The sequence below is a fragment of the Ahaetulla prasina genome, chromosome 10 (assembly GCF_028640845.1).
Source record: "Ahaetulla prasina isolate Xishuangbanna chromosome 10, ASM2864084v1, whole genome shotgun sequence".
NCBI classification, from domain to species: domain Eukaryota; kingdom Metazoa; phylum Chordata; class Lepidosauria; order Squamata; family Colubridae; genus Ahaetulla; species Ahaetulla prasina.
The window spans coordinates 23,609,790-23,634,863 of NC_080548.1; the positions used below are offsets into that span (position 1 = coordinate 23,609,790).

Sequence of the window (25,074 nt, forward strand, 5' to 3'; positions counted from 1 at the left end):
CCTTACAAGGAATATATCATGGCTTGCTTGATTCTGATCCAAGAGACCCATCGCAGCATCTGAATATTTATTATGTTATGCTATGTTATAATAATATCAGAGTTGGAAGGGACCTTGGCGGTCTTCTAGTCCAACCCCCTGCTATGTTCTGTTCTGTTCTGTTCTGTTCTATTCTGTTATGTTATGTTATGTTATGTTATGTTATGTTATGTTATGTTATGTTATGTTATGTTATGTTATGTTATGTTATGTTATGTTACGTTATTATATTTTTTATTTATTTATTGGAATTTGTCAAACAAAAACGAGAGCAAGAATAAGAAAATACAAATACAATGACAAGGGACGATAGGCACGTCAGTGCACTTATGTACGCCCTCCTCTACCGTAAGTATGAAGTAAAGTCCATTTGTGGCTGAAACTCTGAAAATTTGTAGCTGAGACAACTAAATCAGGTAGGGCATTCCAAACTTTGACAATTTTATTACAGAGATCATATTTGTTTTACAGTCAAGTTTAGAACGATTTACATTGAGTTTAAAGCAGTTGTTTGCGGACCTATTATTGCGATTAAAGCAGAAAAAAATCATTTACAGGCAAAACATCACTACATATAATTTTAGAATAGAATAGAATTTTTTATTGGCCAAGTGTGACCGGACCCACAAGGAATTTGTCTTTGGTGCATACGCTCTCAGTGTACATAAAAGAAAAAATATGTTCATTAAGAATTCTTAGGTACAACTTTTAATGATAGTCATAGGGTACAAATAGGCAATCAGGAAACAATCAATATCACTATGTATGCAATACCTAGGTCTGACCGCAAGTGAGGCAGTTCTAAGTTATCCAAACAGAGAATTTCAAGCCTAGTAGCATAAGGAATTCTATTTTGTACAGAAGAGTGCAAGGATTTTCTCATGAAATACTATACTCTAAAATTGGTCTAGCATAAGCTTTATAAGCTCTAATTAGCAATACAATGTTTCCAGAAAAACAGCTTCGCAAAATTAAGTTTACAACTCTTAATGCTTTTTTAGCCATGCTTTTACAGTGAGCTTTGGAGCATAATTGTCAAAGATAGGTACCCCTAGGACCTTAACAAAGAAAGGTCATCTGCTAGATCACTGCCACCTAGCTTATAGTTGACATTCTAATTATGTTTACCAATGTGTAAGACAGAGCATTTATTAATCGACATTTGAAGTTGCCAAATAGATGACCATTCAGACACATAGTCGAGATCAGAATAGAATAAAATAGAATAGAATAGAACAGAACAGAACAGAACAGAATAGAACAGAATATCCCAAAGAATAAGACACACACTACCACCCCACTCCCCAACGCTCTTTATTTCTGTGGAATTTAGAGGGGGGGGGGAAACAGCAAGCCATAACCGAGTTCAGCAAGTTTATTAGTTTGGAGTGCAGTCGTGCCTCAAATAAAGAGTGAGATGAGCTGGATTGGCAGAAGGCAACCTGATGGAAAATGGAGTGGCAGGAAACAAGTTTGTCTTCTGATGTATACATTTATAGCTTGTCTTTATTATTTTTATAAATAATTAAAGGCAGCGAACGTAGCTAATATTCCTTCCTTTTCCTTTCCCCCCCCATTACAACAAAGTGAGTTGGGCCGAGGGAGGGACTGGCCTAAAGTCACCCAGCTGGCTTTTCTATTTAAGGTTGGATTAGAACTCACAGTCTCCTGGTTTCTAGCGGTATTCTAGTGGTTTTTCAACCACTAGAACAAATTGGCTAAAACTTTAAATTATAGCTATAAATTTGTCTCTTTCATTTTCATGGGGCTATATATGGCTGCTGAGCCTTTTATCTGAACAGTTCCCAGGGACACAATTAAATCCCACATATCAATTTCTGGAATGGGTTGCAAGCATTTGATGGTTGCTAAGCTCTGTCGAGGTGGGTATTGGACTTTGCCTGTTCTGTGATGCAACCATTATAATGGGGAAACTCTGGTTTATCCATAACATGTTTTATAAACCCACCAACAGGGCATTTTCCAACAGCAAAACATAACTTGGTACAGGTGCCAACCATCATATACGTAAATGTTTTAACCAGCAACAAAGAACAGCAACATTCTCAAGACCTTTTACGTGGTGCTTTGCTTAGCCCATTCAATATTTTTATGTTCCCCTGAGTAAAAAGTCCAATGTAATTTCTTTAAAAAGCTGAAGACTTCCATTTTGCAGGAGCCAATGCACTCCGGAATAGCTGCCATGACGGGAAAGCCACTCAGGGGGATTCTGGCTCTTTGCAGCCGATCGATGGATTTTCAGCACTGGCAGGAGGCGCATCCTGATAAATGACCACAACCTAAAGAAACATATAATGAGATTTTAAGCCACTTGTTTGCATGCATTTCTCATTCTGTAGCTTAGGACAGAAATTCTCAGCTTGCCAACCACCTGTTGAATGCTTCTGTCTCTCCTTGTTTCAAATAAGGCTCTGAAGCACTTTTGATTCCTTTCCCAACAGGAATCTGGATTCTCTGTCAAATCCTGGAGCATTAAAGACATCACTGCCTCTCTTTAAAGCAGTTGCATCCTTTTCTGCTTTTGCATGGCTGGTGCTGCCTCCCAAGTCCCAGAAAGAAATGCTTTATACCAGGGGTTTCCAACCTTGGCAACTTTAAGCCTGGAGGACTTCAACTCTAGAATTCCCCAGCAAGCAAAGCTGACTGGGGAATTCTGGGTGTTGAAGTCCTCCAGGCTTAAAGTTGCCAAGGTTGGAGACCCCTGCTTTATACACTCTCACACCTTTTGGGGATTCTACCCGAAGTGTTGCCTGGACCATGTGTAGATGAGGTGCTACTTATTGTCATTTTTAAATTATTATTATCGAACGCATTTTCTGCCCATCTTGTAGTTCGAGGCAACTCTGAGGAAGTCTTAATTGGGTGGTGAGAAGATTACCTCCTTCTCTGCCAATTAAGGATGAAGGTTGGGCCCTCTGAGATGTGTAAGGTGGTTTCTTTCCTTTGGGTTTATCGCAATATGAGAATCCACCATCACTGTTTATAACTCAAGATTTGCAACCTAGCATAATGTGTGAAGCCAAATCATTGTTTTGTTTCTTTTACAGCACCCTTAGTGCAATGTATGAACTACTAGAACCTAAGTTGACTGGCCAGCCATGTTTCTGAATCTCTTTCCTTTGATTAACTAACCTGCTTCCTTTGGAATCTTACCGTTTCAGTGAAGGCATTTCGGCAGAGCATCTTACAGCCAAAAGACGCAAGAGAGGTGGCGATGCAGAGCTCCAGGAGGGTGAACACAATAAGAATAGCCAAAATTCCTTCAGTTATACCCTATCAAAGAAGCAGAAAAGTAACGTGTCCATTTTTATAAGTAGAGATAGGCATAAAGGTAAAGGTAAAGGTGCACCTCACACATATGTGCTAGTCGTTCCTGACTCTAGGGGGCGGTGCTCATCTCCGCTTCAAAGCCGAAGAGCCAGCGCTGTCCGAAAATGTCTCCCTGGTCATGTGGCCGGCATGACTAAACACCAAAGGTGCATGGAATGCTGTTACCTTCCCACCAAAGGTGGTCCCTATTTTTCTACTTGCAATTTCTTCGTGCTTTCAAATTGCTAGGTTGGCAGAAGCTGAGACAAATCTCAGGAGCTCCCTCCATTACGCGGCACTAGAGTTTGAACCACTGAACTGCCAACCTTTCGATCGACAAGCTCAGCGTCTTAGCCACTGAGCCACCGCATCCCACAGAGAGAGGCATATTTATCTCCAATTCTAGAGGAAGGAAAATGGCCTGGATTAGATATGCAGGCTCTGTCTTGCCTGGCCAAAAAGGAGCATGAAGTGGTGTTGGGTTTTTTTAAGTCGAGAACAGTGAGATAATGTTTAAAAGTATCTCAGGCCAACACCTTCCTAACTGAATGCAGTATAAGAAGGGGGAGCAGGGACAGCCCAATCAATGTTGCAAGATTCTATTATTACAGCCGTTTCAATAAAATCAATAGTAGCTTTCCTGCAAGTTAACATTTGGTCAAAAAAAATGAAATGCCAGACACAACAGTGGAATCAAAGCTCTGGACAGATTTTCCTGTGCCCCACCTAAAACTCTGGCAAAACTTTGGGTGTGCTGATACAGCTGCCATTTCCATTCTTGGCCATGCCTTGAAGACGCTACTCTTGAAGCGGTCTTGAAAAGATTGGGGGAAAAGAAAATCAGAGCCAAACTCTGGAAACCCCAAGATGACATTTCTGCCCCTCGATTCCATGGTTAAAACTCTGTTGGAGAGATATTTTTGACCCCACCATGTCCTCCAAAGATCTGCATTTCCAGCTAGAGGTCACCATTGGCCTTCTCTGCCCTATGGAAGCCAATTTTTTAGATGAATTCTGGAAGGTCACAGACTTACAGCAATTTCGTGACAGTTTTCCTCAGAATAGTTTCCATATATATGGCAAAGGTAGATGGAATGGTATCTATAATGGTTGATTGAGAGACCCAGGAATATGATGCCAACACCAGCCGTTACGGCACTTATCACATTCATTGCCAGCGCGCCTTGCACCTAGGAGGGATAAAATAAATTCATCAGCATATAAAAACAGACACACCCATCAAGAGATTCAGCTGACTTTGAGTTCTGAATTTGCTTTAGACAGAAAAAGTGAGACTTTTACTCTTTACACCAGGGGTGTCAAACTCAAGGCCCACAAGCCAGATCTGGCCCACCGTGTGCTTAGATTTGGCCCATGGGGCCACCCTGGAAACAGTGAAGGATCGGCCCACACTGCCTCTGCTAGTGAAAACGAAACTTGGCTCTTTTTTTGGCTGCGACAGCTCCTGCAATGCTGTGCCAGTGAAAACAGAGCTTTGGAGGGCCGTGCCACGGCGTTCCTGAGCTCCATTTTTGCTGGCACAGCCCTGCAGGAGGCCATCGCAGCCGGAAACTGAGGGAAGGGTGCCCCTGACACGAGTGATGTCGAGCTGGCCACGCCCACCCCAGTCACGCCCACCCAGCCCCCAAGGTCAAACACAACCCTGATGCGGCCCTCAATAAAATCCAGTTTGACACCCCTGCTCTTCATCCTCAGGAATGGCTGAATTCCTTCTTGCCCTTCTTGAGTAGTGCAATTTGGAGACGCTCATTTGAATGCCAGATGTCAGCTTTGGAAGCCATACTAGGCCGAAGGCTTCCACGCTGCCACTTTCTCCTGTGTGAGAAAGTAGGAGAAGTGGGGGTGGGTTGGTACAAGGGGCCATTAGACATAATAACATTTTTCCTGCCAGTCAAGGTCAGGCCAAGACTGCATCTGGAGAAGGAGTGGTCGGAGTGATGCCTTGAGATGGGACAGTTGGTGATTGGAGCACGTGATCGGCAGAGGAGTCAAAGGGGGTGTGGTCTGGAGTTTTGTACCCGGAGGAAAAACTCAGATCTCCAGATTCGGAGTTTATCCAGCTGTGCCAGTTTACCTATGCTGGTAAAAGAACTGTGAAAGATGTTTGCCTCTGAATCTTTTCTGCAGGAGGGGGTTTTCTGGAACGTTGACACGAGACCGATTACCATGGAGGAAGAGATTCAAAGTGTTTCCTTCCAAGGAAGCAACAGCCTCTGTCAGGTCCCTAAGATCCCTATAGGGACACTGCCATTCTGGAGGGGGAGGGGGTCTTGGATGCTCTTTGACAACCTTTTTCACTTATCTGGTCTTCCTATCACTTTGATGCACCTGCTTGGGAAAGGGAGGGGGAGGGATTGACTTGGGACAATTTGCTTTGTCTCAGCTCAGAAGGAGCCCGAGAACAACTTCTTATCACTTACTCAGTTCTGAATTTTCACAACAATTTCACACCTGTGGATGGACATGGGGGAGGGGTTTTCTGCAACATTTAATCTAACAGTTTTTGAACGAAAACGTCAGATCCTGCATTGTTTTCCTTACTATCACTGTCTCTTTTGAGTGGGAACTTCAGATCCTGCCTTGCTTTCCTTGCTATCACTTTCTCACAATAAAAGTTCCTTTTGAAATGATGCCTGTTTGAAGAGTTCTGCTTTTTTGAGGAGAGAGGAGAGGCAAGTCCTTACAGCCTCATCCAATCAGAATATTCAATCAGAGACTGAGACAAACAACCTCTTTGCAAAAAGCTGGCATAAAATGATCTACAAAACATCTGCAGATTTCCAAAAGGGAACTCAAGACAAGAATTTAGAGTGGAGAGGCTCTTAAACAACAAGCCAGAATCATTGTGATGCTCCATTTGAGGTTAATGATCCAGGAACTTCAGAAATCGACCAAGCTCCTCTTTGGCCACCCAGTGGGTTGCAACAGTCCAGAGCTTCAGATGAGAGGCTTTTTCAACCTTTCCTGAAGTGGGTGGAGATCATGGCCAGGATTCCAGAAATGGAGGGCTTCTGATGACGCCATGTCATTCACTTATGTCAAATGGGTTAGTTACCAGAGGGATCTTGGGATTCCGAGCAGCTGCCACGGCTAAGGATCCAGAGATGATGTACTGGAAGAGAAGGAAAAACAAGTGAACCACTATGGCTCTATCCCCAGAGAACAATATAGACCCAGAATCTCTCTCCCACCTTAAATTGTTGCCTACTGTCACTGCTGATTATCTGTTGTGTTGAACCTCAGTCAAGGTTCCATATTCTAGCTGAAGATGCAGCTGTTTTAAGCCATGAAAGAAAGGAGCTGCTACATTCACAGGCCTTTTGTGTAGCCCTGCACTAGCATTCAGTGTTTTCCCCTGTTTGTTATGGCAAAGACACAGCTCTCCAGATGCTGCAAACAACTCTCAGATTCAGGATTCAAGTTGAAGGAAACCACTAGGAAGTGCAGGCATTAATGGCAACTAATACTCAGAATGATTATATGGGCAGTCCTCACTTACCCACCCAAATTGAGATGGGCACCTCAGTGCAGTTATTAAGCGTTATGTGATGTGATTCATACCGAGAGAGGTCCAGGTGCCGTAATGAAGCAAATCAATTAGCTGATTGGAAGCAGAAATTCCCATGAAGGTGACTTTCAACCTCCTGCCGGCTTCCCCATTGACTTAACAGGTCAGAAGCCGATTGTGCAAATGATGATCTCATGACCTCAGGATGCTACAGCCATTGTAAAATGTGCACCAAGTGCCAAACAACCAAATCATGATCATGGGGACCTTGGAGTGATTACGAGGCTTGAAAACTGCTCTGTCCCCCGTCCCCCCATATTGTAATTCGGAACAATGGCTGAATGAGCTGGGAATGAGGAAAGAGAGCCAAGGAAGTGACTTCCGTTAATGTTTGTAATCTCTTAGTTCAGCGGTTTTCTGAAATTTTCTGAAATTTGGAGAACGGACATAAGCCACAAAATGAAACTAGCCAAGCTGCTAAACTATAGCGCCCTTCAGCTAAGGCCAGTTTGCCTTGAGGATGCTATGATATCCACCGGGATCCTTGGTTGTGCTGTTGACTTTTTTAAAAATACACCCTTATGTAAAATTATGTAAAATTACCAAGATTCCACTCCAATAAGGCATCTTTATAATAATATATTCCATTAAAAAATCATCGACGACATCGAGGATGATCCCAAAAATAATTCCAATGATTCCTATGAATATCTGTGTGATCTGGAAAGAGAGAAAAAAAGAAAGAAATCACAGGATCAGTGATGGTCAGGACTGGGGAACCAACAAAACTCTGAATGTCACTGAATTACAACTCCCCTCTGGAGACCCTATTTCTTTCTTCATGTCATCTTAGCAACTGGCCAGTAGGAGGCACTACACAATCAATTTCATCCTTGTTGACACTCAACAGGCATAGAAATGTTTATGTTCAACCCACATATATATAATAAAGGTTTTGAAAAATAATGATAAAAGCTAAGAAAAGGATTTTTTTGTTTTTAATTTTCTAGGCCTCATGCTACAGCCCACAAGACCAACTTCCCTTAAGGGGGAGGGGGTTATATAGTTCTTAGATCTTACATAAGCTGACCAAAAAAAGAAATCAACATCATTTAATCACCCCATAATCCCTTGCGGAGTGGAGTCTGGGCAACTGCATGGAGCTAGCAGAGTGTTTACTGGCCAGATGTCCTTCCTGTTGCCAGTGCGGAGTTTTGTTCAGCAGATATATTCTCATTGTGGACAGAGAGAGAAATATCCACCTCTACCTAGGATTGAACTCACAGCCTCCTGATTGTGAGGCAAGAACTCCACCTCTAGGCCACTAAACCACTCTTGGCCAATAAAACAAAGGGATGAAGACTTTTCATATGTACTCAACCAAGAATCCTCATGGTCCTATGGCAACAGAATAGGGGACCCCAGGGATTTCCAAAAGGCAAGGACCACCATTCTATTTCTCTTCATACTCACCCCCAGAGCCAGGGGTTCACCCTGAAAAAACTTCTTCAGGGGGACTGGAAGGTCAGTCCGAGTGGTGGAAGACAGGGACCCTGGATCCAGGTTTAGAGGAGAATCCATGCTGGGCTTTGCAAGAAGGGCGGCTCCTCTAGGCAGCAAATCCAATGATGCTGGGGAGCCTAGAAAGGAAGGGAAAAGAGAGAGACTGTAGAAAAGACACCATCCCCGACTTTTGATTTCGCATTCCTCAGTAGTTAGGTTCTGCGCCAGGGAGTTGACAAGGAATGCATTTTATAGCACTTTTTACAAGTGGTGGAATTTAAATTTTTTACTACCGGTTCTGTGGGCGTGGCTGGGTGGGTGTGATGTGGCTTGGTGGGCGTGGCTTGGTGAGCATGGCAGGGGAAGGATATTGCAAAATCTCCATTCCCATCCCACTCTGGGACCAGCCAGAGGTAATATTTTCCGGTTCTCCAGAATCTGTCAGAACCTTCTGGATTTCACCCCTGGAGCAATTTCAGAGAACCAGACACATTAAGAAAAGCTTTTGCTGACTGGGGAATTCTGGGAGTTGAAGTCTTCCAGGCTCAAAGTGGCCAAGGTTGGAGAGATCCCTGCTCTATAGCCTTGATGATCCCTTCAAACAACAGTGTTTGCTTGTCAGATCTTTGGGAAGGATTGGGAAGCCTAAAAATCCAATGCTTTAAACAATCCAGCTGACTGCGCGACCAACGCTAATGGAGAAGAAATAGGCTATAAGACAACAGATCTTATTGCCCATGCCAAATTCCTGCTGATGGTAAGCAGAGCGTCCAACAATTCATTGGGTCAAATATGCTGCAGCCCTGCTGGTACCCTGCTTTTCTTTCTTTTCTTTTCTTTCTTTCTTTCTTTCTTTCTTTCTTTCTTTCTTTCTTTCTTTCTTTCTTTCTTTCTTTCTTTTTCTTTCTTTCTCTCTCTCTCTCTCTCTCTCCTCCCTCCCTCCCTCCTAAACGTAGCTTGCTCCCCTTTTTAGCCACTCCCCCAAGACTTTCTCCACCTTTGACGTCAACACCTCAGAGGTTGTACCTCCCCAATCCGGACCCCTCCCCCTCCCCCACGCCCCCCAACCCCTACCCCCGCCGGACAGATCGGCGCTCTGAAGAGCTTTTCTTCGATTCGCGCAAGGCATTCAAACCCCGTTCATTCATCTGCTTTCGGGGCGCAGGATCCATTTAAAACGCCCCCCCCCAAAAAAAACCGAATGGAGTTGGAAACGAGCAGGTTCTAAGCGTGGGGAGGAGGGGCGGAGGATGCAACGAACGTTCAGCTGATAAATTTAGGAAAGCTACTACCTTCCCTGGATTCAGCCGCTGGGTTTAGATAGGATCGGCTAAACGTCAACAGTCACCCCGAAACAGTAAAAGTAACGGAGTTAGAAGGGACCTTGGAGGTCATCTAGTCCAACCCCTCGCAGAGTAGGAGAAGGGAGAAGGGGAGCGAACCGGCTGAGGTTGACCTATTCGGCTTGGCCCGCTCCAAACTCTTGTTCTCCCAGCGTTGCCCGACGCCCGCTGGGCAAGGACAAGGTAACAACTCACCAGCCGGAGTTTCGTGGGAAGAGTAGCGTCCCGGCTCCTGTCTTCTTCTTCTTCTTCCTTAGAGTCGGGCGAGGGACTCCTTGGTGGCGAGGAAGCAGAGCGGATTCTTCTGTGACTCCGAAGTTCAATGAGGTCTCTGTTCTTCCTCTTCTCTTCTTCGAAAACCCATTTTCGCTTCCTCAGCCGAAAGCCTTTGGGGGAGTAGCACAGGGCTTGCGCGAGCCTAAACTTTGTAGCTACAAGACCCATCCCAGCATCTCAGCATCTTTTAAGCCTTCCAAATTTTCGTTTTGCTGTAAAGAACAAGGGAGCGTGTTGGGGACTTTTGTAGCGTGTAAAACATGTCAAATCAAATCTTGAAAAGATAGAAATTTAATAGAATAACAGAGTTGGAAGGGACCTTGGAGATCTTCTAGTCCAACCCCCGGCTTAGGCAGGAAACCCTACACCACTTCAGACAAATGGTTATCCAACCTCTTCTTCAAAACTTCCAGTGTTGGAACATTCACAACTTCTGGAGACAAGTTGTTCCACTGATTAATTGTTCTGTCAGGAAATTTACTCCTTAGTTCAAAGTTGCATCTCTCCTTGATTAGTTTCCACCCTTTGCTTCTTCTCCTGCCCTCAGGTACTTTTGAGAATAGCTTGACTCCCTCTTCTTTGTGGCAGCCCCTGAGATATTGGAACCCTGCTATCATGTCTCCCCTAGTCCTTCTTTTCATTAAACTAGACATACCCAGTTCCAGCAACCATTCTTCATATGTTTTAGTCTCCAGTCCCCTAATCATCTTTGTTGCTCTTCTCTGCACTCTTTCTAGAGTCTTAAATAGACAGAGAGAAAAACAGAAGGTATCCCAATTCTGATCTGATTTTTTTTTAAAGAGACTTTTCTGCTTCATCTCCTTTGAATGTCTGGGCTAAGTGGTCCTTGTACGAAAATGAGCATTTCCTCCTTCTGAGTACAGCTAAGCCAATGAAGGGATGAGCTGACCAAATATGTAGGTATACAGTATACAAGCCGAATCCAGAGGGGAGAAGGAGCACTTTGAAATCAGGCATTGGTTCCAAAATCACAACGTGGATATTTGCTGCTTTCCAGTGTAGGAAACCTTCACTTAAAGATGACACTTGAGGCTTCTCTCATTTGAAGAGGCATTCAGGACAATTCCACCTTTGATCAACTGCCCTATTGGGCTGTTCCTGGGTGGTCTTCAGAAGCGTCAAGTAAGGGACAAAGAAATGTGACCTTGCCTTAGGCTCATGCAGTATAATATTATGGAAAAGATTCAGAAAAAGTACTTTTGGGATACCTAGGAATGTTAATGTGGGGCCTTTAAAGCAGCCGTGTTTTTTTCTCAGGATTATTGTGCAATTCTGGGGAAAGACACGGCTGCTTACATATTCCAAAACATATTTTGGGGAATTAGATTGAAATCATTGCACAACCCTGCTATTATTCCCCCTATCCATCCCTGCCTTTCCGCCTTCCATTTTGTAAAAGACATGGTTCAGATGTTGTTGTCCAGATGGAGGGAACTTTATAAAGTTCTTTCCAGCTTCAGAGATTTCAATAAGAACCTCCATCTTGCCAGGCTTCTTTCCTGGCTCTTGATCTCAAAGCTTGCCAATCGTTTTAGAGAACAAGAAATTCTCACAAAACTGATTTTGTGTGTGTGTGTGTGTGTGTGTGTGTGTACTGTGATTTGGCTTTCTTTGCAAAGAATACAGGATTTCCTGCTAAAAGAGCAAAACTTAGGCAGAAATCACTTATGGTATGTTGTTCCCATTTCCCCTTTAGAAAAGCAGAAGGGGAAAATGACTGGGTGAGTTGAAGAATTAGAAAATGAGATTTCTAAGAACAGCAGCGATACAAATTGCAGTGTCTTGTTCAGGCTGGAATAATTAAACCATTTTAACTTTTTTTTTTAAAAAAAAAACTGACTCTAGAAACAATAAAAAAAATTTCAGGAGTCCAGCATATACAATAGAGGTAAACCAGCTAAGAAGTTGGCTCAGCAAATTGACTACTTCTCCCATATATATATATATATTTTTAAATACTATGGGATTTTTTTCTGGGGCCCAGAATGGTGTTTCAGTGTGGTGGTCTCTCATGATATAAGAGTCGAACGCGCGTTCTTCTCTGGATGAGAGCCCAGAGTCAAAACCAAAGCTCCCTTTTATTATAATTCATGCAAGGGGATACATACATGTAACATCATGATAGGTCAGTGAAGATGCATGTACAATGAAACAATATACGATTGGCTGAGGTGCTGCCTATTCAGTGAGTGCTAAGCTGAGAGAGATACCTGCTATGATGAAAATGATTTCTGCGTTATATCTGCTGGTAACAGTATGTGTCAGGTTCCTCCCAAGAGCAGAGATTCCCTGGGAATGAGTCATTTATTTATTTATTTATTTATTTATTTATTTATTTTTCATATTTATATACCGCCCTATCTCCCTAGGGACTCAGGGCGGTTCACAGGCAAGTAAAAACATATAAATACAGACTAAAACAACAATTAAAAAACTTATTCTAATAAGCCAGATTATTAAAAACAATATAAATGATGAAAACCCATTAAAAACCAACAAATTTAAAATCTAATCCAGTCCTGTGCAGATGAATAAGTGTGTTTTAAGCTCGCGACGGAAGGTTCGGAGGTCCGGAAGTTGACGAAGTCCTGGAGGGAGTTCGTTCCAGAGGGCGGGAGCCCCCACAGAGAAGGCCCTTCCCCTGGGCGTCGCCAGACGACACTGTCTCGCTGACGGCACCCTGAGGAGTCCCTCTCTGTGAGAGCGCACGGGTCGGTGAGAGGTATTCGGTAGCAGTAGGCGGTCCCGTAAGTAACCCGGCAGGATTGCCGGCTCATAGGCAGGAGACTAAAGTTCACCTTGTGGTTCAGCTGCTAGTCTGCCAACTAATGGTCAGCCAACTAAACAACCTGCATGTATAATCTCTACATTTCAGTAGAGTGTTTTTGAAAGCAGTAAGGTTTCTCATCTCCAACCGCTCCCTGGATGGTCAGAGGAGAGGTTGTAAGAGTGAACAGGAGTATTTGGTAAGCACATCTGTCTCTAATCAAGAAAACCCCAGGATCATTTAATTTATTTCTGGAGCCGAATTAATCCTCCATGTGTCCAACGTAGCCTTAAAGCAAGTGATAAATGAAGCAGAAAAGTAACATGTCCCTTTCGATACGTACAGATAGACACATTTATCTCCAATTGTACAAATCATAAAGTAAGGGAGATGACAATGAGATAGGCAGCCTCCATGGCTGGGACATATTTTTGACCCCACCATGTTCTCCAAAGAATGATGCCTCCAGCTAGAAGTCATCATGAATTCTCTTCTCTGCTTTGTTAATCAATCAATCAATCAACTCCTTAAAAGGAATTCTGGAAGGTCACAAACTTACAAATGAGGATTTCATGCTTTTGTAACACTTTTCCTTAGATCCATAATCATGAACGCAAAGGAACCGGACGTAAATTGGAAACAGGCGGCCGACGGTCAAAAACAAACTTATGATGCCAACACCAGCTGTAATGGCACTTATCACATTCGTTGCCAGCATGCGTTTCACCTAGAAGCAGAGGTGGGTTTCAGCAGGTTCTGACCAGTTCTGGAGAACCGGTAGTGGAAATTTTGAGTAGTTCAGAGAACCGGCAAATACCACCTCTGGCTGGCCCCGCCCCCATCTATTCTCTGCCTCCGGAGTCCCAGCTGATTGGGAGGAAATGGGGATTTTGCAGTAATCTTCTCCTGGATTGGGGAGGGAATGGAGATTTTACAGTATCCTTCCCCTGCCATGCCCACCAAGCCACACCCACAGAACTGATAGCAAAAAATTTTGAAGCCAACCACTGCCTAGAAGGGAGAAAATAAATTAATAAACACAAACATAGAGAGTAATTATGTGGCCACCCAGATTTTGTGCTTCCATTAGCTTGAAAATGTGACATTTATCTCCTCTAAACCACGGGTGTCAAACCCAATCTCATTGAGGGCCTCATCAGGGTTGTGTTTGACCTGGGGGGCGTGGCCAAGGGGTGTGGCCAGCGTGACATCACTCGTGTCGGAGGGGAGCGCCTGTGGCGGCCTGAGCGCTCTGCCAGTGGAAGGGGGCTCCTGAGCTCCGTTTTCGGCTGCGACGGCTTCCTGCAACCCTCTGCCAGTGAAAACAGAGCTCAGGAGGGCCGCCCATGGCCCTTCCAAGCTCTGTTTTTGTTGGCGGAGGCACCGTGGAATGGTCCTTTGCTGTTTCCAGGGCAGCCCAGTGGGTCAGATCTAAGCCCCCGGGCATTGAGTTTGACACCCTTATAAGAAGGGTTCGGTTCCTTCTTCCTCCCCTCAAGTAGTGCAATTTGTACACAGTCTGTCATTTGCATGCCAGGCCATCCACTGTGGAGGAAAAGAGACAGGTTCTCGATGTTTGTTCCCATGGAAGCAACTGTCTCATTTTTCCAGAATAGTCAGTCAGAGAAAGAGACACAGATCAACTTTGCATAAAGAAACCCACCAAAGACCTGCAGCTTCCAAAAAGGGGATGGGGGGGGAGGTGGATAGGCTCTTAAATAACAAGCTATAGCCATATTCTATAGAAGAGGAGGGGAGAGGAGAGAAGAGAAGAGAAGAGGAGAGGAGAGGAGAGGAGAGGAGAAGAGAAGAGAAGAGAAGAGAAGAGAAGAGAAGAGAAGAGAAGAGAAGAGAAGAGAAGAGAAGAGAAGAGGAAGGAAGAGAAGAGAAGAGAAGAGAGAGAAGAAGAGAAGAGGAGAGGAGAGGAGAGGAGAAGAGAAGAGAAGAGAGAAGAGAAGAGAAGAGAAGAGAGAGAGAAGAGAAGAAAAGAGAAGAGAAGAGAAGAGAAGAGAAGAGAAGAGAAGAGAAGAGAAGAGAAGAGGAAGGAAGAGAAGAGAAGAGAAGAGAAGAGAAGAGAAGAGAAGAGAAGAGAAGAGAAGAGAAAGGAAGAGAAGAGGAGAGAGAGGAGAGGAGAGGAGAGAAGAGAGAGAAGAGAGAAGAGAAGAGAGAGAAGAGAAGAGAGAAGAGAAGAGGAAGGAAGAGAAGAGAAGAAGAGAAGAGAAGAGAAGAGAAGAGAAGAGAAGAGAGAAGAGAAGAGAAGAGAAGAGAAGAGAAGAGAAGAGAAGAGAAAGGAAGAGAAGAGAAGAGGAGAGGAGAGGAGAGGAGAGGAGAATAGAATAGAATAGAATAGAATAGAATAGAATAGAATAGAATAGAATAGAATAGAATAGAATACCAGAGTGGGAAGAGACCTTCGAGGTCTTCTAGTCCAACCCCATGCTTAGGCAGGAAACCCTACACCACTCACTTCAGACAAATGGTTATCCAACATCTTCTTAAAAACCTCCAGTGTTGGAGCATTCGCAGCTTCTGGAGGCAAGTTGTTCCACAAGCCTTGTCTTCTGATCTATACATTTATAGCCTGTCTTTATTATTTTTCTAAAAAATTTAAGGTAGCAAACGTAGCTAACGTTCCTTCCTCTTCCTTTTTCCCCCCCACCAAAACAAAGTGAGTTGGGCCGAGGGAGGGACTGGCCTAAAGTCACCCAGCTGGCTTTTCTATATAAGGTGGGACTAGAACATGGAACTCACAGTCTCCTGGTTTCTAGCCTGGTATTTCAACCACTAGAACAAATTGGCTAAAAATGTTAAGTTCTGGCTATAAATTTGGCTCTTTCATTTTCATGGGACTATATATGGCTGCTGAGCCTTTTATTTGAACAATTCCCATGAACACAATTACATCCCACACATCAATTTCTGGAATGGGTTGCAAGCATTTGATGGTTGCTAAGCTCTGTCGAGGTGAGTTTTGGACTTTGCCTGGTCTGTGATGCAACCATTATAATCGGGGAACTCTGGTTTATCCATAACATGTTTTATAAACCCACCAACAGGGCATTTTCCAACAGCAAAACATAACTTGGTACAGGTGCCAACCATCATATACGGAAATATTTTAACCAGCAACAAAGAACAGCAACATTCTCAAGACCTTTTACGTGGTGCTTTGCTTAGCCCATTCAATATTTTTATCTTCCCCTGAGTAAAAAGTCCAATGTAATTCCTTAAAAAAGCTGAAGGCTTCCATTTTGCAGGAGCCAATGCACTCCGGAATAGCTGCCATGACGGGAAAGCCACTCAGGGGGATTCTGGCTCTTTGCAGCCGATGGATGGATTTTCAGCACTGGCAGGAGGCGCATTCTGATAAATGACCACAACCTAAAGAAACATATAATGAGATTTTAAGCCACTTGTTTGCATGCATTTCTCATTCTGTAGCTCAGGACAGAAATTCTCAGCTTGCAAACTGCCTGTTGATGTTTCTATCTCTCCTTGTTTCAAATAAGGATCTGAAGCACTTTTGATTCCTTTCCCAACAGGAATCTGGTGTCAGGCCTGGAAACCATATTAGCGATGGACATCTGGATTCTCTGTCAAATCCTGGAGCATTAAAGACATCACTGCCTCTCTTTAAAGCAGCTGCATCCTTTTCTGCTTTTGCATGGCTGGCGCTGCCTCCCAAGTCCCAGAAAGAAATGTTTTTTTACACTCTCACACATTTTTGGGATTCTACCCGAAGTGTTGCCTGGACCGTATGTAGATTAGCCACTACTTGTTGTCATTTTTAAATTATTATTATTGAACGCATTTGCTGCCCGTTTTACGATTCGAGGCAACTCTGAGGAAGTCTTAATTGCGTGGTGAGAAGATTACCTCCTCCTCTGCCAATTAAGGATGAAGGTTGGGCCCTCTGAGATGTGTAAGGTGGTTTGTTTCCTTTGTGTTTATCGCAATATGAGAATCAACCACCACTGTTTATAACTCAGGATTTGCAACCTAGCATAATGTGTGAAGCCAAATCATTGTTTCTTTTACAGCACCCTTAGTGCAATGTATGAACTACTAGAACCTAAGTTGACTGGCCAGCCATGTTTCTGAATCTCTTTCCTTTGATTAATTAACCTGCTTCCTTTGGAATCTTACCGTTTCAGTGAAGGCATTTCGGCAGAGCATCTTACAGCCAAACGATGCAAAAGAGGTGGCGATGCAGAGCTCCAGGAGATTGAACACAGTAAGAACAGCCAAAATTCCTTCCATTTTATACTATTAAAGAAGCAGAAAAGTAACATATCCATTTTTATCAGTATTATTATTATTATTATTATTATTATTATTATTATTATTATTATTATTATTATTATTATTATTAATTAAATTTCTATACCGCCCTTCTCCCGAAGGACTCAGGGCGGTTTACAGCCAGCATAAAACAATATTTATAAATACAATTAAAAGACAATATAAAAAACCTAATTCAAATTGGCCAGCACCTATTAAAATTATTCAAAGAACAATGATAAAACCCCACTTAAAACAATAGTCCATTAGGCCAACCCTCCGCGATGAAATAAAAAAGTCTTGAGCTCGCGTCGGAAGGTCCGGAGGTCGGGGAGTAATCGTAACCCCAGAGGAAGCTCATTCCAGAGGGTAGGTGCCCCCACAGAGAAGGCTCTCCCCCTGGGGGTCGCCAGCCGGCATTGTTTGGCTGACGGCACCCTGAGGAGACCCTCCCTGTGGGAGCGCACAGGTCGATGGGAGGCTATCGGTGGCAGCAGGCGGTCCCGTAAATAGCCCGGTCCTGTGCCATGGAGCGCTTTAAAGGTGGTTACCAACACCTTGAATTGCACCCGGAAGACCACCGGCAACCAGTGCAGCCTACGCAAGAGGGGTGTTATATGGAAGCCACGAGTAGCTCCCTCTATCACCCGCGCAGCTGCATTCTGGACCAGTTGGAGCCTCCGGGTGCCCTTCAAGGAGAGCCCCATGTAGAGAATGTTACAGTAGTCCAGGCGGGAAGGGACGAGGGCATGAGTGACCGTGCCTAAGGAATCCCGGTCTATGAAGGGGCGCAACTGGCGTATCAGGCGCAACTGATAAAAAGCTCCCCTGGCGACGGCCATCATGTGTTCTTCTAACGACAGCTGAGCATCCAGGAGAACGCCCAACCTGCGGACCCTCTCCATAGGAGCCAATGACTCAGCTCCAACAGTCAGCGATGGAACCAGCTGACTGTACCGGGACGCTGGCATCCACAGCCACTCAGTCTTGGAGGGATTGAGTCAGAGCCCGTTTCTCCCCATCCAAACCCGCATGGCCTCCAGACACCAGGACATCACATCAACAGCCTCGTTGGGGTGGTCAGGGGTGGAAATGTACAGCTGAGTATCATCAGCGTACTGATGATATTGCACCCCAATAGGCATAAAGAGATAGGCATAAAGGTAAAGGTAAAGGTGCCCCTCATACATATGTGCTAGTCGTTCCCAACTCATTTCCTTTTGAAAGCCGAAGAGCCAGCGCTGTCCGAAGACGTCTCCGTGGTCATGTGGCGGGCATGACTAAATGCCAAAGGTGCATGGAACGCTGTTACCTTCCCACCAAAAGTGGCCCCTATTTTTCTACTAGCATTTTTTACCTGCTTTCGAACTGCTAGGTTGGCAGAAACTAGGAGAAGTAATGGAAGCTCACCCCTTTATGCAGTACTAGGGATTTGAACCGCTGAATTGCCAACCTTTCGATCGACAAGCTCAGTGTTTTAGCCACTGAGCCACCACATCCCACAGAGAGAGGCATATTTATCTCCAATTCTAGAGGAAGGAAAATGGCCTGGATTAGATATGCAGGCTCTGTCTTGCCTGGCCAAAAAGGAGCATGAAGTGTTGTTGTTGTTTTTAAGTTGAGAGCAGTGAGATAATGTTTAAAAGTATCTCAGGCCAACACCTTCCTAACTGAATGCAGTATAAGAAGGGGGAAGAGGAAAAGCCCAATCAACATTGCAAGATTCTATTATTACAGCCATTTCAATAGAATTAATAGTAGCTTTCCTGCAAGTGAACATTTGGTCAAAAAAATGAAATGCCAGACACAACAGTGCAATCAAAGCTCTGGCCAGATTTTCCGACATCCCACCTAAAATCTCTTTCCATTTATGACTGTATGACTATAACTTGTTGCTGGCAATCCTTATGATTTATATTGATATATTGACCATCAATTATGTTATAAATGTTGTACCTTGATGAACGTATCTTTTCTTTTATGTACACTGAGAACATCTGCACCAAGACAAATTCCTTGTGTGTCCAATCACACTTGGCCAATAAAAATTCTATTCTATTCTATTCTAAAACTCTGGCAAAACTTTGGGAGTGCTGATACAGCTGCCATTTCCATTCTTGGCCATGCCTTGAAGCGGTCTTGAAAAGATTGGGGAAAAGAAAATCAGAGCAGGCCAAACCCTTGAAACCCCAAGACAACATTTCTGCCCCTGGATTCCATGGTTAAAACTCTGTTTGAGAGATATTTTTGACCCCACCACGTCCTCCAAAGATCTGCATGTCCAGCTAGAGGTCACCTATGGAAGCCAACTTTTTAAATGAATTCTGGAAGGTCACAGACTTACAATTTCAGGACAGCTTTCCCTAGATTCTATTCCATGTTTAGAGCAAATATACTTGAAATGAAAGGTAAAAATTGTGATTGTGAGACCCAGGAATATGATGCCAATACCAGCCGTTATGGCGCTTATCGCATTCATTGCCAGCGCGCCTTGCACCTAGGGGGGATAAAATAAATTCATCAACATATAAAAACAGACACACCCACCAAGATATTCAGCTGGCTTTGAGTTCTGAATTTGCTTTAGACAGAAAAGGTGAGAACTGTTACTCTTTACACCAGGGGTGTCAAACTCAAGGCCCATAAGTCAAATTCGGCCCACGGGGTGCTTGAACCTGGCCCATGGGGCCTCTCTGGAAACAGTGAAGTACCGGCTCACACTGCCTTTGCTAATGAAAACAGAGCTCTGGAGAGCCATGTATGGGCCTCCCAGGCTCTGTTTTCGGCTGCGACGGCCTCCTGCAGTGCTGTGCCAGAGAAAACAGACCGTGCCCCAGCCTTCCTGAGCTCCATATTGCTGGCACAGCACTGCAGGCCCTCACAGCCGAAAACGGAGCCTGGGAAGGGTGCTCCTGACATGAGAGATGTCGAGCTGGCCACGCCAACCCCAGTCACGCCCACCCAATCCTCGAGGTCAAACACAACCCTGATGCGGCCCTCAAGAAAATCCAGTTTGACACCCTTGCTCTATGTCCTCAGGAATGGCTGAATTCCTTCTTGCCCATCTTGAGTAGTGCAATTTGAAGACCCTCATTTGCGTGCCAGACCAATTACCATGGAGGAAGAGGTTCAAGGTGTTTCCTTCCATGGAAGCAACTGCCTCTGTCAGATTCCTAAGATCCCTATCAGGACGCTGTCATTCTGGAGGGGGAGGGGGTCTTGGAGGCTCTTTGACAACCTTTTTCAGGTATCTGGTCTTCCTGTCACTTTGATGTACCTGCTTGGGAAAGGGAGGGGGAGGGATTGACTTGGGGCCATTTGTTTTGTCTCAGCTCAGGAGGAGCCTGAGAACAACCTCTTATTACCACCTCAGTTCTGACTTTTCACAACAATTTTGCACCTGTGGATGGACATAGGGGATGGACATTTCTGCAACATTTAATCTAACGGTTTTTGAGCAGGAACTTCAGATCCTGCCTTGCTTTCCTTGCTATCACTTTCTCTTTTGAGCGTGGCTTCAGATCCTGCCTTGTTTTCCTTGCTGTCGCTTTCTCACAATAAAAGTTCCTTTCAAGATGATGCCTGTTTGAAGAGTTCTGCTTTTTTGAGGAGAGAGGAGAGGCAAGTCCTTACAGCCTCATCCAATCATCATCATCATTTAATCACCCCATAATCCCTTGCAGGGTGGAGTCTGGGCAACTGAATGGAGCTAGCAGCATGTTTTAATGGCCGGATGTCCTTCCTGTTGCCAGTGCGGAGTTTTGTTCAGCAGATATATTCTCATTGTGGACAGAGAGAGAAATATCCACCTCTACCTAGGATCGAACTCACAGCCTCCTGATTGTGAGGCGAGAGATCCACCTCTAGGCCACCACACCGCTCTTGGCCAATAAGACAAAGGGATGAAGACTTTTCATATATACACAACCAAGAATCCTCATGGTCCTATGGCAACAGAACAGGGGACCCCAGGGATTTCCAAAAGGCAAGGACCATCATTCTATTTCTCTCCATACTTACCCCCAGAGCCAGAGGTTCACCCTGAAAAAACTTCTTCAGGGGGACTGGAAGATCCGTCCGAGTGGTGGAAGACGGGGACCCTGGATCCAGGTTTAGAGGAGAATCCATGCTGGGCTTTGCAAGAAGGGCGGCTCTTCTAGGCCAGCAAATCCAAGGATGCTGGGGAGCCTAGAAAGGAAGAGAAAAGAGAGAGACTGTAGAAAAGACACCATCCCCCACTTTTGATTTCCCATTCCTCAGTAGTTAGGTTCTGCGCCAGGAAGCTGATAAGGAATCCACTTTTGTTATTTTATTTTATTTATTTATTTATTTATTTATTTATTTATTTATTTATTTATTTATTTTTATTTTATTTTTATTTATTTATTTTGTCAAGCACCTATTAGATAACATGTCTCTCTCTTGCTCTCTCTCTCTCACACACCCTCCTAAACGTAGCTTGCTCCCCTTTTTAGCAACTCCCCCAAGACTTTCTCCACCTTTGACGTCAACACCTCAGAGGTTGAACCTCCCCAATCCGGACCCCTCCCCCTCCCCCACGCCCCCCAACCTCTCCCCCCGCCGGACATATCGGCGCTCTGAAGAGCTTTTCTTCGCTTCGCGCAAGGCATTCAAACCCCGTTACTTCCTTCATTCATCTGCTTTCGGGGCGCAGGACCCATTTAACCCCCCCCCAAAAAAAAACCCGAATGGAGTTGGAAACGCGCAGGTTCTAAGCGGGGGGGGGAGGAGGGGCGCTGGAAGCAAAAAGCGTTCATCTGAAAAATTTAGGAAAACTACTACCTAGCCTGGATTCAGCTGCTGGGCTTAGGTAGGATCGGGTCAGTTAAGCGTCAACAGTCACCCCGAAGCAGTAAAAGTAACGGAGTTGGAAGGGACCTTGGAGGTCATCTAGTCCAACCCCTCGCAGAGTAGGAGAAGGGAGAAGGGGAGCGAATCGGCTGAAGTTGACCTATTCGGCTTGGCCCGCTCCAAACTCTTGTTCTCCCAGCGTTGCCCGACGCCCGCTGGGCAAGGACAAGGTAAAAACTCACCAGCCGGAGTTTCGTGGGAAGAGTAGCGTCCCGGCTCCTGTCTTCTCCTCCTCCTCCTCCTCCTCCTCCTCCTCCTCCTCCTTCTTCTTCCTTAGAGTTGGGCGAACGACTCCTTGGTGGCGAGGAAGCAGAGCGGATTCTTCTGTGACGCCGAACTTCAAAGAGGTCTCTATTCTTCCTCTTCTCTTCTTCGAAAACCCACTTTCGCTTCCTCAGCCGAAAGACTTTGGGGGAGTAGCACAGGGCTTGCGCGAGCCTAATCTTTGCAGCTACAAGACCCAGCCAGCATCTCAGCATCTTTTAAGCCTTCCAAATTTTCGTTTTGCTGTAAAGAACAAGGGAGTCCGTTGGGGACTTTTGTAGCGTGTAAAACATGTCACATCAAATCTTGAAAAGATAGAAATTTAATAGAATAACAGAGTTGGAAGGGACCTTGGAGATCTTCTAGTCCAACCCCCTGCTTAGGCAGGAAACCCTACACCACGTCAGACAAATGGGTATCCAACCTCCTCTTCAAAACTTCCAGTGTTGGAGCATTCACAACTTCTGGAGGCAAGTTGTTCCACTGATGGATTGTTCTAATTGTCAGGAAATTTAGTCCTTAGTTCTAGGTTGCTCCTTGATTAGTTTCCACCCATTGTTTCTTGTCCTGCCTTCAGGTGCTTTGGAGAAGAGCTTGACTCCCTCTTCTTTGTGGCAGCCCCTGAGATATTGGAAGACTGCTATCATGTCTCCCTTACTCCTTCTTTTCATTAAACTAGACATACCCAGTTCCTGCAACGGTTCTTTATATGTTTTAGCCTCCAGTGCCATAATCATCTTTGTTGCTCTTCTCTGCACTCTTTCTAGATAGAAAGAGAAAAACCGAAGGTATCCCAATTATTATCTGATTATTATTATTTTTTTAAAATGAGACTTTTCTGCTTCATCTCCTTTGAATGTCTGGGCTCAGAGTGGTCCTTGTACAAATTTATCAGAATGAGAGCATTTCCTCCTTCTGAGTATAGCTAAACAAATGAAGGGATGAGCTGACCAAATATGTAGATATACAGAAGCCGAATCTAGAGGGGAGAAGGAGCTCTTTGAAATCAGGCATTAGTTCCAAAATCACAACATGGATATTTGCTGCTTTCCAGTGTAGGAAACCTTCACTTAAAGACACTTGAGGTTTCTCTCATTTGAAGAGGCATTCAGGACAATTCCACCTTTGATCAACTGCCCTATTGGGCTGTTCCCGGGTGGTCTTCAGAAGCGCCAAGTAAGGGACAAAGAAATGTGACCCATTTCTTTCAAGTTCTAAGCGAGCCTTGCTTTAGGCTCATGCAGTACAATATTATGGAAAAGATTCAGAAAAAATACTTTTGGGATACCTAGGAATGTTAATGTGGGGCCTTTAAAGCAGCTGTGTTTTTTTCTCAGGATTATTGTGCAATTCTGGGAAAAGACACGGCTGCTTTAAAAACTAGAGATAAGAGTCATAGTTTTCACTTACATATTCCAAAACATATTTTGGGGAATTAGATTGAAATCATTGCACAACTCTGCTTGATGTTATTCCCCCTATCCATCCCTGCCTTTCCGCCTTTCATTTTGTAAAAGACATGGTTCAGATGTTGTTGTCCAGATGGAGGGAACTTTATAAAGTTCTTTCCAGCTTCAGAGATTTCAATAAGAACCTCCATCTTGCCAGGCCTCTTTCCTGGCTCTTGATCTCAATGTTTGCCAATCGTTTTAGAGAACAAGAAATTCTCACAAAACTGGTGTGTTTGTGTGTGTGTACTGTGATTTGGCTGTCTTCAGATTCTGTTGAACTTTATAAAAAATGCAAGACAAAGAATACAGGATTTCCTGCTTAAAGAACAAAATTTAGGCACAAATCAGTTATGTTATTCCCACTTCCCCTTTAGAAAAGCAGAAGGGAAAAATGACTGGGTGAGTTCAAATGAGAGAAGCCTTTAAGTGAAGCTTTAAGTGAAGGTTTCCTACACTGGAAAGCAGCAAACATCCACGTTGTGATTTTGGAACCAATGCCTGATTTCAAAGTGCCCCTTCTCCCCTCTGGATTCGGCTTGTGTATACCTACATATTTGGTCAGCTCATCCCTTCATTGGCTTAGCTGTACTCAGGAGGAGGAAATGCTCACTTTCTGATAAATTTGTACAAGGACCACTCTGAGCCCAGACATTCAAAGGAGTCGAAGTAGAAAAGTCTCGTTTTTCAAACAAACAAATGAACAAAAATTCAGATCAGACATAATTGCTTGGGATACCTTTGGGTTTTTCTTTCTATCTAAGACTAGATAGTCTTCGTTTCTAGAAAGAGTGCAGAGTGCAGAGAAGAGCAACAAAGATGATTAGGGGACTGGAGGCTAAAACATATAAAGAACAGTTGCAGGAACTGGGTATGTCTAGTTTAATGAAAAGAAGGACTAGGGGAGACATGATAGCAGTGTTCCAATATCTCAGGGGTTGCCCCAAAGAAGAGGGAGTCAAGCTATTCTCCAAAGCACTTGAGGGTAGAACAAGAAGCAATATGTGAAAACTAATCAAGGAGAGAAGCAACTTAGAACTAAGGACTAAATTTCCTGACAGTGAGCACAATTAATCAGTGGAACAACTTGCCTGCAGAAGTTGTGAATGTTCCAGCACTGGAAGTTTTGAAGAAGAGCTTGGATAACCATTTGTCTCAAGTGGTGTAGGGTTTCATGCCTAAGCAGGAGGTTGGACTAGAAGACCTCCAAGGTCCCTTCCAACTCTGTTATTCTATTAAATTTCTATCTTTTCAAGATTTGATTTGACATGTTTTACACGCTACAAAAGTCCCCAACACGCTCCCTTGTTCTTTACGTCCAAAACGAAAATTTGGAAGGCTTAAAAGATGCTGAGATGCTGGGATGGGTCTCGTAGCTGCAAAGATTAGGCTCGTGCAAGC

The 25,074-nt window shown here is 44.2% G+C and overlaps 2 protein-coding genes across 2 annotated transcripts; both read right to left on the reverse strand.

The window, feature by feature from the left end:
- Positions 1-451: 451 nt before the first annotated feature.
- Positions 452-10,093, reverse strand: LOC131204834 (membrane-spanning 4-domains subfamily A member 4A-like). Its single transcript, XM_058196453.1, has 7 exons — positions 9,940-10,093; positions 8,372-8,538; positions 7,502-7,618; positions 6,446-6,502; positions 4,404-4,559; positions 3,214-3,333; positions 452-2,339 (listed from the first exon to the last, which is right to left on the reverse strand). The coding sequence occupies exons 2-7, from the start codon at positions 8,477-8,479 to the stop codon at positions 2,259-2,261; spliced, it is 639 nt and encodes a 212-aa protein (XP_058052436.1). The 5' UTR covers positions 8,480-8,538; positions 9,940-10,093; the 3' UTR covers positions 452-2,258.
- Positions 10,094-15,052: 4,959 nt separating this feature from the next.
- Positions 15,053-22,247, reverse strand: LOC131204838 (membrane-spanning 4-domains subfamily A member 4A-like). Its single transcript, XM_058196461.1, has 5 exons — positions 22,144-22,247; positions 21,110-21,277; positions 19,434-19,586; positions 16,955-17,074; positions 15,053-16,189 (listed from the first exon to the last, which is right to left on the reverse strand). Exons 2-5 carry the CDS (start codon positions 21,215-21,217, stop codon positions 16,109-16,111), a joined length of 462 nt encoding a protein of 153 aa, XP_058052444.1. The 5' UTR covers positions 21,218-21,277; positions 22,144-22,247; the 3' UTR covers positions 15,053-16,108.
- Between the last annotated feature and the right edge of the window lie 2,827 nt (positions 22,248-25,074).

Bases quoted from the DNA above. Each gene is read 5' to 3' on its own strand.
- LOC131204834 (XM_058196453.1), bottom strand. From the start codon at position 8,479: ATGGATTCTCCTCTAAACCTGGATCCAGGGTCCCTGTCTTCCACCACT. The intron at 4,560-6,445 runs GTAACTAACCCA...TATCCCTCCTAG, and splicing joins GGAATCCCAAGATCCCTCTG to GTGCAAGGCGCGCTGGCAAT. The intron at 3,334-4,403 runs GTAAGTCTGTGA...CTTCTTTGATAG, and splicing joins AAAACTGTCACGAAATTGCT to GGTATAACTGAAGGAATTTT.
- LOC131204838 (XM_058196461.1), bottom strand. From the start codon at position 21,217: ATGGATTCTCCTCTAAACCTGGATCCAGGGTCCCCGTCTTCCACCACT. The intron at 19,587-21,109 runs GTAAGTATGGAG...TATCCCCCCTAG, and splicing joins GTGAACCTCTGGCTCTGGGG to GTGCAAGGCGCGCTGGCAAT. The intron at 16,190-16,954 runs GTAAGATTCCAA...ATGTTTCTTTAG, and splicing joins GAAATGCCTTCACTGAAACG to GTTGTGGTCATTTATCAGAA.